Below are 16,653 nucleotides of genomic sequence, written 5' to 3' on the forward strand. Positions count from 1 at the left end.
AGATGGCTGTTGATTGGATTCTTCAATCACTTCCTAACTCATATAGTGAGTTCGTAAGAGAGTACTATATGATGAACCGCGACGTGACCCTTATAGATCTCACCTATATGCTTATTGCTGCTGAATCAGCAATGGTTTGGCGCAATAGAAAAGCAAAGTTGATTGGTGAATCTGCCTTCGACACCTCTGTGGATATAGACAATGGCAATGAAAGACATGCAATGATCGAAAAGTTTGATCATAAGAGAAAGGCGATGTCTGAAGTAGTTCCATGTGTTGTTCCAAAAAGAGTCAATTTGCTTTTATTGCCAAGAGAAGGGGCATTGGAGACGAAGCTGCCCTATTTACCTAAGAGATCTAAGAGATGGGAGAGTCGAAACGTATGGCTCTAATTTAGGTAAAATCCATTGACTAACTCTTTTAAGCTTCATTCTAGGTTCTGAATACATAATGTGATAAGATTACAATTGATGTTTAGAAGGATCAAAGAAAAGAAAAGAAGCTTAAGGGAAGAAGTGAGCAGAATCTAACCGTGAAGGAATGGATTTCGATTGCGTTTCTCGAAGATTAGATTCTTGAGCTACTACTTAGAGTTAGAATTAGATTGCTAAGAAAGATGTATTCGCATAAGTTATCTATGAGTTGCATTGTGAAGGACAAATTTTTCCGCAATAAAATAAATTTTGATTTTAAATTTTATTTATTTATCCTTACAATGGCGTGTATAAAAAAAAAATTGATGTTAAAATTATTAGCAATAATGGATTTGTTTCTTATTGTGTTATGGAAAGTCAAGAATTTACCAAATAGGGAGAGTTTCTCATCGCCCAAGTTTCAATTGGACAGAAACTTGGAATCATGCAACTTGGTTGCATGATGAATGAGAAATTTCATATTTGATAATTAGACTAATTCGTTGACAAAGTGTCAAGTGAAGGACTAGGAGATCGAGTACACAAAGTTGTGTGTTGATCAAGTTCACCATAAGAGTAACAAAGATATTCGTCATCATTTACTAAAGGTTTAGTAAATATGATTATACTTACAAGATTAAGTGTAATTTTGAATTGATTAAAGGGTTTAGATCAATAGCAAAACGAATAAGAAGAATCAAATAGGCAGAAAGATAAGAGTTTCTCCATTCTAAGAAGAAGGGAGAGTGGCTTTTATGCTTTATGATAGGTCTTAATGATTAAGAACCATATCTCAATTGATCCTCTAAGTGAGTCTTGGTACAATTGTATGTCCAAGAAGAGGAATCAAAGATTGATGAAATGGTCAAATCAAGAAGACAATCATACTTTGTTCCAATAACAAGTCTTAAAGTTAAGATTGTGACAATGAGTAAAAAGTATTAAAGGTTTATAACATTCATCAAATGTGGAAAGTTGTGATGTCTTGGATAAGACAAAGACCAACTATGACCAATTTATGAAGTGTTTTGATACAAGCTACACTAACTCTTGAAAATTTGGTTGTCAAGAAATGTTTATTGACAAAAGAATCTGATATGTCAAGGAGTCAGTGGGAGTCTTAATGGTCTCGAAAAGTTTCAAGAACAAATCAAATAAACCTTATCGATCATCACTAGCACACGAGTTGAGGTTTACAACCTATCGTAAAGACATTATTTTGTTTCTGTGCCAATCCAATCGAGTTAATTATGCATGTGAGTCCTATGAGTTCTCATTTGAATGCGTAAAAGGCAAGGACCTTGATCAATGAAAGGTACATTGATAGGAAAAAGGTAAGATGCTTAACTACTTGGAAGACGTGGTGGGCAGCTGTGCTACCATAAGGCAAGAAATCAAGATTAAGAAAGTTCGATCCATATGAGTTTGAATTTGTCGTAAACTTTGGTTTTAACAAATTCGCATGGATAGGAACACATACACCGTTTAAATCTAAGTGTCATAAGATTTCCTCCTTCATGAAAATGATTGTGAGAAAATGCTTTCACTAAGAAAGATTTTAAAAGATAGTGATTGTAAAATTGTATTCTCAAATTCGATCATGGTTACGGCATCCCTTTCCATAATTTGAATTGTGAGGTTTGGCAATTAGTCTTAATTGTTAAGACACACATATGAACTATCTAAGGCAAAAGTGTATAAGTTCAAGAAGCCTTGATAAAAGATTATCAAAGCACTAAGTATTAGAAACATGAACTTAAGAAATTCAATAAGTATTGTTTTTCTGAAAGTTAAGATGTTTACATGTCGAAGCTAGTGGGAGCATAAGTGTTATGTTTTATAATAATCATCATGATAGTGGGAGCATAAATGTTATGATTGTATGATTATTAAGGCACGTATTGCATAGTTGGCAATATTAATTATAGAAAACAAGAGTCATACTTTGCAAAGTTGTAAGAGTTGAAAGGTTGTTTTGCTATAATTAAGGGAGAGAATATTATGCTTCATTTCAAATCTAAAGGATTAGGTTAATAAATTTAGTCAAAGGTACATAGTGTGTTCTTAAAATTTCGATTGTGATTACGGCATTCCTCTTCGCAATTCGAATTTTGAGAACATAGCAAATAAAACATTGTGCATCATGTCCCTTACGCTTCGGGTATAGGATCGATTGCAAATGCTTGACCATTCTAAAATTTTCCAAATGTCTAGTGCATTTAGAGGGAAAAGGGACTAGAATTGGTTTTGGACTAAAATAATTAAACAACTATCAAAGGACGATTCGAAGTTCGACGAGAATTGGTCGCTTGTGAGTAGTTGGAAGTATAGTATTGGAAATTATGGAAATGATTCCACATTAGATGGACAATATCAACATCATTACGAATAGATAAGATTCTATTAAGAATGAGTTGTCATATAGAAAATATGGAAGTGTGTCCATGTTGGGAAGTAAAATCTATGTCTAGATTAAAAACTTTATGCGAAAGGATGTTCAAAGGAATGTACTTTGAGTGAGAGACATCATATCTAAGGAATTGTCTTGTAACAATCTCCGATAGAGGAATTTGTAATATCATTGGCAATAGTCTTTGAGACTTTGGTGCAGTGACATTACAAAAGGATCGTTGCATAAAGTGTTAGAATCTAGTATATTCTATAAGTAACAAGAATATGACATTCTTACACTTAAGAAAATGGATTTGGTGTTGTAAAATGAGAATGATTGGAAATGTGTTCAATTTGTCTATTTCGCAAAAGTAAGAACCATAGGTAAACATTGTGTGCATGCTAGGAGCATGGGACAAGTGTTGGAATTAAAATGCGAAGTTGATTACCCGAAACGACAAATAATGAGTAATCGATATGGTGATAAATAAAACGTGTTTTGTTTATACTCAAAGGTTTGAGACCATATGGGATTAGTATTATTCTTGTGTTTCACCTTGCATGTTTTGACTTCCAGAATAATTGAGTTTATTAAGAATAATCGAATTATTCAAACGGGCCACAGTTGTTCATATGTTGGAAGTAGATATGAATGAAGACTGTCGTGAATTGGTGTGTGGATTGTCTAGAAGAGTATTAGACATAAGCAAATGTTTGCTGCAACGTTCATGAGTGCTTATGAATATGATTTGAGCATTGGATTAAACCCACGCTCACTTGGATCACTCCATGAATTGTATTACGAGTGATTGGTGAGACGATAACATCTTATATTCTTGAAACCGAGATGTGTGAGTTGTATCTTGCGAATCGGTTGCACATTGATAATATGTAAACGCACTAGTAACTTGGTGTTATAAAACATATTGTTGTGTGTGATTTGGTTAGTGAGTGCAAGCGAACATTGTATCAAAGTTTATCCGTTCCTTTTATCCAAAGTAGGATAAAAGCGATATCTTTGGGCCCCTCGATGGTTTAGTGATGACATATGTAAATGCTCGGCCGGGCTAGGGCTAATTTGATTTGTTCAATTAGTCTGTCGTCATAAATCGGAAATCGAGAAGTAGTACAAAGAGAATGATTAGAAATCATGTCTCAGACGATATCAAGAATGGAGGAATATATGATCCCTTATCTAAGGACACGCGTATCTGATATGATCAGAGTTGACAGCGGCTTTGGAAAGCTACGATTGCAGATCAGGATCTGAAGTCATACGCAGAATAGTTGTTAGACTTATCCAAGTGGGAGACTGTTGGATTAGTGTCTAAGTCCATAACTATTTTGGTATGTACTTGACCCGATGGTGCATGGTCCTTTTGGGTTGCCTTCACCAAAGCAACTTGATTGGAGAAATGAATAAAGAGAGAAAGGATAATATGATTTATTAATATGTTATAGGAATAATTACTAAAGGAGAAATCATATTTGTTTAATTAATATTGGTCAATAATTAATTAAGAATTAGTTTTGTGATCAAATGTAATTAATTAAACTAGAGGGGCTGAATTGTAATTATGTGATAGTTACAAAATAAGGTAAGGATTATCTTATATATATGGTGAACGAATTTGAGGTGTAAATCCCTTAGAATTCGAGTATGATAAGGATTCAAGGATTATCTTATTGGTTGCTTAATGGATAATCAACTAGATAAGGATAATGACTGAAACCCTATCTCTACACCTATATAAACACCCCTAGGGCCATGAATTCGTGTATCCCTTCCCAAGAGGTCCTAGATACGAATTCTAACCTCTCACCTCTCTCCTTATACCTTCTCCACTTGCTTATGGTGTTTGTAAGCCATTAGAGGAGTGACACTTGTGACTCTAAGCATTCCAAAGTCAATACAAGGAGATTTGGGATTGTTATTGCTACATAACAATCAAGGTAACATTATAAACTCATTCTTATGTTAATATGATTATTTGAATGCTAGAATTAGGGTTTATAGTCTTGGATTCAAAGCATGTACAATAGAGAAACCTAGATCCAAGCATTAGGGTTTGTATGAGCACATAGGATGTCTTATGACCAAAACCCAACAGATATGGCTAATGGAAAAATTGAAAGCACCAAAGATATATACATATGATGCACCCTAACCCTAAACAATCACTCCTTCCAAATCGACCTAATGTCTTTTACAATAGGAAGCTTTGATTGATCATTGGCATGGATTGGTTAATCCCTCACCATGCCGATATCATGTGTTACGACAGGGTCGGTCGACTTAACTTACCAAATAATGAAACCCTTGTAATTTATGGTGATAAACTCGGCACAAACCTCCAAACCGTCTCTTGCTTGAAGGCTCAAAAGTACCTACAAAAAAAGTACCATGCATTCCTAGCCCATGTTATTGATAAGAAGAGGGAAGTGGAGGACATCAAGGATATTCAAGAAGTCTGTAATTTTCCCGACGTATTCCCAGAAGACCTTCCAGGAGTACCACCCGGACAACAGGTCGAGTTCAGAATCGACTTGATTTCTGAAGCCACCCCCGTAGCCAAATCACCATATCATTTAGCCCCGAAAAAAATGAAGAAATTTTCTAGTTAACTGAACGAACTACTAAGTAAAGGATTCATCAGACCAATCTTCTCACCTTGGGGAGAACTAGTCTTATTTGTAAAGAAGAAAGACGAATCATTCAGTATATGCATTGACTATCGGGAGTTGAAAAAACTCACCATTAAGAACCGATATCCCCTACCTCGAATTGACGATCTGTTCAACCAACTTCAAGGATCGAGCTACTTCTCAAAAATCGATCTAAGGTCAGGGTACCATCAACTCAGAGTCCAGGAGGAAGATATTCCTAAGACAGCGTTTAGGACTCGATACGAACACTACGACTTCGTTGTGATGCCCTTCAGATCGACTAATGCACCCGTGGTGTTCATGAATCTGATGAACCGCGTATACTGACCTTACCTAGATAAATTCGTGATAGTGTTCATCGATGATATTCTAATCTATTCGCGAAATAAGAAAGAGCATAGTCAACATCTGCGACAAGTATTGGAGACGCTAAGGGTGGAGAAGCTGTATGCAAAGTTTTCACAATGAGAATTTTGGATTCGAAAGGTGGAATTCTTAGGACACGTGGTCAACAAGGAAGGGATACATGTGGATTCCTCCAAAATCAAAGCAATTGAAAACTAGGAAGTGTTGAGGATAACGACAAAAGCCCGCTAGTTTTTGGGACTTGCTAGCTACTACCGAAGGTTCATACATAATTTTTCCAACATCGCAAAGCCACTTACTGCCCTAACCCAGAAAGGAGTTACCTTCAACTGGGAGGATAAACAAGAAACTGCCTTCCACACACTGAAGCAAGCTTTATGCAGTGCTCCAATCTTGTCCCTTCCAGAAGGAACGAAAGACCGTGGTCTGCTGCGATGCGTCCAAGTAGGGTCTAGGTTGCCTACTCATGCAACGGGGGAAGGTTATTGCCTATGCCTCAAGACAACTTAAGACTCACAATTCAACTACACCACACACGACCTTGAATTTGGGGCATTGGTGTTTGCCATAAAGATATGGAGACACTGAATTTATGGTACAAAGTGTACGATCTTCACTGACCATAAGAGTCTCCGGCACATCCTCAATCAAAAAGAGCTCAATATAAGGCAACGACGATGGGTAGAGTTACTAAATGATTACGAATGTGAAATTTGTTATCATCCGGGCAAGGCTAACGTAGTAGCAGACGTCCTAAGTCAAAAGGAGTACTCGGGCTGCCGAGTAGAATCATTGACAATGACTATCCATTCACATATGTCCACTCGGATCAAGGAGGCGCAACTTGAAGCCTTGAAATTTGAGAATGTCGCAAATGAATCCTTGCGAGGAATGGATAAAAACCTTGAGGTCAAGGGTGACGGATCTCGTTATCTCATGAATCAAATCTGGACACTGAGATTTGGCGGGTACAAAGACATTATCATGAACAAAACTCACAAGACCAAGTACTCCATTCATCCAGGGCCATACAAGATGTATCTAAACCCTAAGAAACTATATTGGTGGCCAAATATGAAGGCGGAAATCACTACTTATGTGGGCAAGTGTTTGACTTGCGCCAAGGTCAAAGTAGAGTACCAAAATCCCTCGGGTTTGCTACAACAACCGAATATACCCAAGTGGAAGTGGAAGCGAATAACCATGGACTTCATAACTAAATTTCCCAAGACAACTGGTGGAATTGACACCATATGGGTAATTATCGACAGGTTAACCAAATTCGTGCACTTCCTACCAATAAAGGGGAAAGACAAAATGGAGAAACTAACAAGCATGTACATCAAGGAGATTGTACAATTACATGGTGTGCCAATATCCATTATCTCTGACAGAGAATCACTAGATTAGTAAGAAAAAACATACCGAAAGATCAAGAACCAACTTATGAAAATTAGTCTTGTGGGAGAGGGCTTGTTCGTGGGGAAAGAGATGAACAAAACAATGAAGAAGATGTTCTTTTTTTTTATTTGGGGGGGGGGGGGGAGGCCGAATTAAAGAGGGGAGTGAGGGAGGGTGGAGGGTGGGGTGGGTAGGGGGCATGGAATGGTTTCTTGGATTTAATATTCAAGCATGACCATTTTAATTAAATAATAATATTTTTATAAAAGGGTAATAATCATATAAGACAAATGTGATCTTTAGTTTGTTTGTATAAAAAACGGATAATTTTTATAAAAGTTGGTGATTTTTATAAAAAGTGTGGCAAAAATGATGTATAATTACTTAATTTGAATCATATAAAGTCAAATTATTATAAAAAAATCATTATCATAAGAAATAATAACACATTACACGAAAGTTAGGATGATTCATAATTCTTTTCGTTAACGTTTGAGTGTTTAAGCCGGGTAGAGAATTTGTCGCACTTGGTGATGATTTCACCAAAAATCTGAATATGTAACATTTGTTATGAATTTGTCATGTAGTATAAGGTTTATGAACCCAACTACATTGTGTTATGAATATTATTTATACTTAAATAATATATAATTGAATTATCGAATTTTTATGTTACTAACCCTAATTAGGGTTTATATTCAATAATTAGTAAAAAGATAGGCACTTTGAATTATAACTTGCCAATAGTACATTAATAACATTGGGGAATATCACATTCCTCCTAAATTCTAATACGAGGTGAGTTGATTTGGTTGACTTAGTTGACTTTTTTGACCAAAATTAATGGTTGTCACAACTTAATGGCAAAAGTTGTCTTAACAGAGTAGTACGTTGGGTGTACAAGCATGTACGCGCAGTGTACAAGCCATCAAACATGTACGTGCAACGTACAGCTGTGTACGTCCCGCTTATTCAGTCAGGAGGCTTTTGGCCTTTGGGCTTCATGTTGGGCTTGGGTGTTTGAGTTATTAATGGGCCATCTGAGTATGATTGTCTTGGACAAGGAATTTTGGTTGGGCTTCAGGGTAAGGCCCATATAAGGGGTTTGGGTCCAATTTGAAAAATTGGGCCATAATTAGGCCTCGGTTGGTTAATTGACTTTTGGGCCTTTCAGGTTTTGAGTTTGGGCCTTGGTTCTAGATCAAGCTTGGTTAGGGGTAAAATGGTCTTTTTACCGCAAGAATGAATTTATGGTTATGGTTTGGAACCCAATCGATAATTGGATGTTGTTTTGATATTGAGAATTAGAGGAATCTGTTATCCAACAGCCAGAGATCGTTGGTTTGATTCGTCGGTGTGAGGTGGGTCTCCTCATTGAGTTTAATGGGTTGAAGGCACCAATACCGGCCATGGTTTTATATTAGGAAGCTAGATGTATGTTCGACACTTGTACGTGTTATATGATGATATGTTTATCGGGTAAGGCCTAAGGAGGTTATCGTATGTTGATTATCAGTATGTGTCTTATGATTACCAGGCGAGGCCCGATGCCGGGTGGGGCTCGATGACTGTAAGGAATGCTATAGTATTTGTGATTATTGCATGTGTTAGTAGGTTGTATGTTTATATGATTATATGGTTATATGATTATGTAAGTATCGGGCGAGGCCCAATGTCTGGAGGGGTGTGGAGAATGACAGATCTTTAATCCGAGCAGGGCTCGATGTCGGGCTGGGTCCGAGGGCGAGTGGGACTCAAGATCGGGTGAGACCTGATGGAGGTCAGGGGCCCAGTATGTGATTTATGTATGTCTGGTATGTGGTATATTGGGGAGGTCACTAAGCTTTATGCTTATGGTTTTTAGTTTATCTTTCAGGTACTTCGGTTTTCAAAAGGAAGGGTTCAGGTTGACTGCATGGCACACACACTTTATGTTTCGTATTTGACTTTGTTCTTGGATTTATACTCCGATTGTGATGTATGGTTTTGAAACAAGTTACTGATGATACTTCTTCTATAATTAAGAAATTTTATGTCAATATTTTCTAGAATGTTACATGTATGATGAAATTGGTTGCTTGATTATGAAAGTGCAGTGGTCAAAGAATAGGCTCTATAAAATAAGACTCACACCTAGGAAACATGTATGTTTGAAGACTCACACCTAGGAAACATGTATGTTTGAAGACTCATACCTAGGAAACCTGTATGCATGGTTATGGCATGTACGTATGGGTCACACAAACTTCAAAATGCTTAGGGAGATGACACAAAAGGAAATGGTGACAGGTATGCCTCAGATAACTCATCCATCACAGGTGTGTGAAGGTTGTATGATAGTTAAACAAGCAAGACAAAGTTTCGTAAAGGTTGACCAGTGGAGAGCTAAAGAACCACTCCATTTGCTACACACAGACCTATGTGGCCCCATTACACCAGCAACAAAGGGAGGTCATCAATACTTCCTATTAATAGTTGAAGACTATTCATGATACATGTGGGTGTATATAATTAAAACCAAAGACGAGGCCTTCAGTATGTTCCTGAACTTCAGAGAAGGTGAGCAATTATAGAATCAAAATGCTAAGGACACGTCATGGGGGTGAATTCAATTCTAATCAGTTCTTGGGATTTTGTGAACAAGTTGTAATAAGATGCCAACTGATGACACCAGATACGCCACAGCAAAATGGCGTTGTGGAACATCACAATAGGACAATCTTGTAGATTACAAGTTCCCTGATCAAATCCATGACGATACTTGATCAATTCTGGGGTGAGGCGGTGCAACACTCTATTTACTTGTTGAACAGAACTGGTACAAAGACACTTGTGGAGGTAACACCATCTGATGCATGGAAGGGCTCCAAACCTTCGATTGCACACCTAAAGGTTTTTGGGTGTGTGGGATTTGTCAAGAAACTACTTGGTCTAACCAAGTTGAATGATCAAAGTGAAACAATGGTTTACTTGGGAACAAAAGAAGGAACGAAGGGATATCAATTGTACAATCCCAACAATCGGCGAATTATGGTCGCAATGGACATAGTCTTTGACGAGGAAAAACATTGGGCCTGGAATGAAGAAACAATGGGGAGCCCCTTACCACACCCTATTGGACCAATGTTGTGGTCAATGTAACAACCCAATTGCAACCGGCCCAAGAACACGAACACACAGACGATGTGAATGAGGATCCTTCAACGTCGTTAAATGATAACTCTTACTTTGACCGAGTAACATGTAATTCGTTAATTGAGGACTCACCATGGTCAAACTCACCTAGATTCGGTTCACAACCAACCCCTCTAAGTCAAACCTCGAGAAAATATGAAGGAAGTGGGTCAGTAGCTTCATATGATGACACTTCAGCAAAAGGCTTTCGATCAATCAATGAAATTTTTGAGAATACAAGATTGGATGATGCAGAGATACAGGAAATTTATGAAAGAAATCGAGAGCTATTATTGGTCGATGATGAACCCATGACGTTTAAAGAAGCATTGAATGAAAAGGATTGGAAGCAAGCCATGGAATCATAACTAAAGTCAATTGAAAGGAATAACACCTAGAATTTAACCAAATTGCCACCAAATCGTAAAGCAAAAGGGTTAAGGTGGGTATTCAAGTTGAAAAGAGACGCGGTTGGAAACGTGATCAAACACAAGACTCGTTTAGTCTCTAAAGGGTATCTCCAAGAAAGGGGTATCGATTTTGAAGAAGCATTTGCACCAGTCGCACGATTGGAAACCATTAGACTGATTTTTGCTTTAGCAACAAAAGAAAACCGTCTACACAAAGCACTTTACAGGTTAAGACAGACACCAAGAGCATAGAATGTGAAGTTGGATCAATCACTCAAAGGACTGAAATTTACTTGACGTGCACATGAAATTTGTCTATAAGGTACACAAACCCAACCTAATCCTCGTCGTTGGTGTATATGTGGATGACGTTATAGTTACTGGCTCAAGTGAAAAGGGAGTCCTAGAGTTCAAGAAGAAAATGAAACAAGTGTTTGACATGAGTGATTTGGGATTGCCATCCCACTTCCTAGGAATTGAAGTGTCTCAAAGGAAAGATGGAATAATGCTCGCACAAAAGGGATATACAAAATAGATTTTAAAAGTATCAGGAATGGAAGATTGCAACAATTCACAGTACCCAATGGAGCCCAAACTTCAATTAACCAAGGATAAAGATAAAAACCTGTGAACACAACAAAGTACAAGAAACTTGTTGGAAGCCTAAGGTATCTGGCTCACACAAGACCTGATTTGAATTATAGCATTGGAGTTGTGAGCAAGTACATGCAAGATCCCAAGCAAAGCCACTATGCATCCATAAAACATATCCTTATATATGTGAAGGGAACAATCGAGAATGGATTGATGTATCACATGGGTGGTGATGGTAAGCTTGTAGGCTATAGTGGTAGTAGCTATAGCAATGACCGAGAAAATGGGGGAGGAACAATAAGTGTAGCTTACTACTATTCAGGAAATTAAATAACACGAGCATCACAGAAGCAGCAGATTGTAGCTCTTAGCTCTTGTGAAGCCGAATATATGGCTGCAACTACAGTTGTGTGTCAAAGATCGTGGCTACGGAACTTGTCCGGTGACCTGGTTGGAAATAAAGCACAAAGGGTGAAGTTATTGATAGACAACCAATACATCATTGCCCTTATAAGGAACCGTGTCTTCGATGGGAGGAGTAAGCATGTAGACACAAAGTATCACTTTGTTCGTATGTGTGTTGAAAGAGAACAAATTCGTATGGAGCATGTAAGTGGGGATTAACAAAAAACGAATGTACTGACAAAAGTAATGTCACATATAAAGTTTGCTGAAATGAGGGCACTTATTGGTGTTGAAGATCTGAAGAAGAATGTTAACATTAAGAGGGTAATAAGGAGAATAAAAATGCACGTGGAAGTCTTGGACATTAAAAGAGACGTTGCTAGTTTTTCTCAATTATGTTTTAGTTCATCTATTTAATAGTTAGTGTTCAGCTTCACAATCAATTAGTCGAAAATAAACTCTTGTAAAACTATCTTCTATTCCGCTAGTTTCTTTGTTTGATAAGCCTAATCACCAACACAACTTCAATCATAGTTCATGTTACTCTGTGTGTGTGTGAATTAAGGCTGGTCATGAGGAATTAAATATCATCAAAGGCTCATAACAAACAAAAAAAATGGTCTTTTTCGTTATTATAAGTTGTTATTTTTAAATAAAAATGTATAATAAAAAAAAATTAAGTCTTTGCCCATTTGGCCCGCAACGCCCCATGATCTGAATGTTGGTTTTGTTTAGGGATGGCAAAAAAACCCCGAAACCCGATTATTTCGGGTCGAGTAACGGGTCGCTATCGGGTTTTTTATCGGGTTCTGGGCAGGGAGTGGGTTATCCTCGCCCCGACCCGCCTTGCCCCGATTATATATATATATATATATATATATATATATATATATATATATATATATATATATATATATATATATATATATTAATTGCACGCATTTAAAGATAAAATACTTATTGTGGACAATCTTTTTAGTTATTAACAATTCGGTGTGAATGGTCTTTTTTTATGTTTTGATGTATTACATTAAACTTAAATCAAATAAGTTTTAGTATAACATCGAGTTAATTTTATTAAAGTGATTCATCATATTTTTAATTTAAAAGGGAGGGTAGAACATGTATTTTTTTAAGACATCGGGGTACCCTTAAACGGAATAAGGATTTTGTTATGAGTTATTGTAAACCCGATAAGATACCCGAAACCCGATAGGAAAACCCGAATCGAACGGGGCGCCCCGATAAGATACCCGAAAGATATCGGGGCGGGTTTGGGAAACCATGACCCGCCCCATTGCCATTCCTAGTTTTGTTACAGATCACTGCACCAGCAGTGATACAGACATGGAGCTGTTGTATGGTAGCAGTAGGGATAGTTCAATATGGTAATGTGTTGAAGAGAATAAGCAATGTATTGGGATTTAGGTGGTGGATTCACGAGTATTTCAAAGATTGTCCATGCAATAAATTCATTTGTATTGGGAATCATAAGCCTTATCTGTGGGGGTGTGGCGGAAAGCCCTAGATCATCATCAACTTCCGTACTAAATCCACCAACCTCCTATTCTGGTGTTTATGATTCGTACTTCAAATTTAAGCCTTCTAACTCGTTATTCGTTTTAATGCTGCAGGGTTGTCTTTTTGAACCTGCAACTGTGAGTCCTTTCATATATTTACAGATTCAGTTTATCTTGTCTTTCTTGTATCTTAGTTGTGGATGCTATGGTATGTACTATGACTACTCCTTGCGATTTTATTTAATGCTCTGAATTCAGTCCTTTGAACTTTCTCAATGTTGATTGTTGAATTAGACATTCTCCTGTACAGATCATCGTTAAATTCACATAATTAATTTTCTAATACATTAAACAAAACACAGGTTTACACACAATCACATTGATCTTGATATTGCAAAGCTTGTTCTATTATCACATCTATAGGTTGTATTTTCAAAATTCATAAAGATTTAGTTAGGTAGTGTATTATTCTTTCTGTGTAATGTTGATAGTCATGATTTTTGTCTTCTTGACATTTTCATTTTTACCATTTGTGTGAATCATAAAAAATTGGACCCAAGATTGTATAATAAAGATAAGTAGAAAGATGAAGGCGCAATAACAATAATAATTACCCATTGAATATGTTATATTCTTATTTGTTAGTCTTGCAACTTGATTAACTGTATATCCAACAATATTCTCATCAACCCCTTAAATATAGAACTGCAGCTCTCTCAATTTTGCAGTTTTTCCCCTATCATAATTTCTTAATGTTTAGAAATAGAAAAAAAGAACAGAAACAAAACTCAAGACAGAATGCCGGGGGGATGAAAAGAGATATACGGAGATTTTCAGGTAGAAATTCTATTTGATCTACAATATAAATTTATGTTCAAGTAAATGACTTTTTAGTCCCTTCACCAACGAATGACTTTTCCCTTGGCCATGGCTCTTGATAATAAGCTTTTCTCAACTCCATGTATTTTTCAACATCAAACCCTTGACGTTTCATCAACTTCTTCTGCTTTGAACTAAACCTGCTCTGAAAGAAGCCTTCAAAAGAAGGCTCTTTTGCTGTCCTCAAGAAAAAAGCATATCCACCCATGAAATACATGGATGTGACATAAAAGCAAATAGGCTCCATCACATCCCATGAAAGCTCCCAAAATGTGAGCCTCATGAATCCCGCTGTCTGAATCATTAGGTAGGCTAGACCACCCCATAGCTCTCTTTCCACCATTTTTTTAGCTTTAGCATCAATGGCTGACTTCCACCTCTCCATCTCTTCCAGTTCTTCAACCGGTGGGTTATGTGTCGCCGGCAGCAACTCATTGATTGCTTTCACCACCTGTAATACAAAATTGTTGGTAAAACAAGACTCACGCCCAAATTCATATTTTTAGACTCTTTTTATCAAACTTGACAATTTCCTATAAACTATTTTGGCCAAAAAAGGTAAACACCTATTCTAATTTGTTCTTTTCTTGAAACCAGCTTAACATAGAAGCCCCAATATTTGACCACACCCAATTCTTGAAAAAAAAAATAGTCAAAAAAAAACTCGAAATCCTTTTCCAAAATCCAGAACATCATATTATCATCTTGAATTGCACTTAGACTATTGATCTGGTAAAAGTAATTCCATTTTGAAAAAGAATTACACCAAGCATTCCTCTTTGATCTTGAAAAACTGACGACTGTTTGTGATTTGTAAATAGAATGAATGATAATAAAAAATATTTTGTTTTTTTAATTTCGGAAAGATATGCCGTGTTTTGATCGGGCAAGAAAAAAGTTTGATTTTTCTGGGGGTGGTTTGGGAGGAAGATGGATCAAAGTAGTCTCTAGGTCGGTCTCCACCTCAAACAAACGTGTGAGACTACACGTTTTTAGATCTGGTTTCTCAGTCTTCCCTGTGGAGAAAAAATCACACAATAATACAAAAGAACAAATCAGATTTCGGTCTATCTTTGATGCAATAAATCAAAAACTGTATGCAAACCCTAAACAAACCCCAGATGCCTAGCATTTCGATTCTGTAAAAACCGAAATGATAAGAATAACAGCAGCAATTTCTACGGGTTATATATTGAATGTAACGAAATTAGGGTGAAAAGAGGAGCCAACCTGTTCAGGCTTGAGGAAAACAACGTTTCCTAATACGATGACGGAACCAGAATCGTCAAGGGCTTTCGCCAAATCTAACCCCTGATCTCTGTTCGAACATCCTTCCATACAAATCTCAACGAACTCGTCATACGAAACGTGATTTTTACGAGAGCTTCTCAACTTCGATTTCAACGTTTCGATTTGCGAAACCCTAAGGATCTTCTTAGCGTGCGCCACCGTCAACTCCCCCTCGGAAGATCTCTCCATCGGAGGAGAGATCACATCGAGACGGATGCGGCCTCTCGTAATGTCCATCTCCTTTAGTTTTTCCAACATGCTCTCTCCTCTCGACCGAAGGATCTCCGGCATGGCGGAGGACGACAGGTCCAGCGGCCGTCGCTGGAGAAACCTCCGAAAAATCGTATCGTCTCCCGGATCTGGTGCCATTCTGTCAGGATTAGGTGGCATAAAAACTTGAGCAGCGGCAGAGGACGGAGAAATGCGGCAGTTGCGTAACGTCTGATTGGAGAATTTGTTATTGCAGATGTTGAACATCCGCTGAACTATGTTTTGCTTGAACGCCATTGATGAAAATAGACGTGTTTTGTTATGTTGATTTTGATTTGGAAAGAAAGAAAAATGATCGCCTTTTTATAGTGAAAGATTAGGGAGTAAAGTTCACGACAAATGACAGTCGCTGGGTGCTTCGTATTTATTATAGGGTCAGGTCCTCAAACTTTACCGTATAAAAAGATAAGATCAAATTGTGCAATATAAATACAAAATACGTTTCTTTCTTCAAATAGATATAACTAATGTCTAAAATAATTCGAAATTAATAATATCTCAAAGTGAATAATGTTTGTATAACTTAAAGGGATTTTCTGGGTAGATATAAAAATTATTAATTAATTATAATTATTATCATAATTAAATGTAAAATACATTAATTTTAAGAAATATTATTATAATTAAATATAAAATTCATTAATAATCTCTATAATTAATACATTTCATAATTAAATGTAAAATACATTAATTATAAGAAATATTATCATAATTAAATATAAAATTCATTAACAATCTCTATTATTAATACATTTTATATTTAATTATAATAATAATTATAATTAATTAATATTTCTTATATGTGCTTTTAGATCACATATTAAAAAATCCCTAACTTAAAACATGATTATAAAGATTTTTTCGATATGGTAA

At 36.6% G+C, this 16,653-nt stretch overlaps 1 protein-coding gene across 1 annotated transcript; it reads right to left on the reverse strand.

Annotated features, from left to right (window-relative positions):
* Window positions 1–13,939: 13,939 nt before the first annotated feature.
* On the reverse strand, window positions 13,940–16,095 carry LOC145032084 (calcium uniporter protein 3, mitochondrial-like). Its single transcript, XM_078980760.1, has 2 exons — window positions 15,451–16,095; window positions 13,940–14,671 (listed from the first exon to the last, which is right to left on the reverse strand). The coding sequence occupies exons 1-2, from the start codon at window positions 16,015–16,017 to the stop codon at window positions 14,216–14,218; spliced, it is 1,023 nt and encodes a 340-aa protein (XP_078836886.1). The 5' UTR covers window positions 16,018–16,095; the 3' UTR covers window positions 13,940–14,215.
* Between the last annotated feature and the right edge of the window lie 558 nt (window positions 16,096–16,653).

The sequence above is a fragment of the Lactuca saligna genome, chromosome 2 (genome assembly GCF_052625555.1).
Source record: "Lactuca saligna cultivar CGN05327 chromosome 2, ASM5262555v1, whole genome shotgun sequence".
Lineage (NCBI taxonomy): Eukaryota > Viridiplantae > Streptophyta > Magnoliopsida > Asterales > Asteraceae > Lactuca > Lactuca saligna.

Bases quoted from the DNA above. Each gene is read 5' to 3' on its own strand.
- LOC145032084 (XM_078980760.1), bottom strand. From the start codon at position 16,017: ATGGCGTTCAAGCAAAACATAGTTCAGCGGATGTTCAACATCTGCAAT. The intron at 14,672-15,450 runs GTTGGCTCCTCT...TTTGTATTACAG, and splicing joins TTTTCCTCAAGCCTGAACAG to GTGGTGAAAGCAATCAATGA.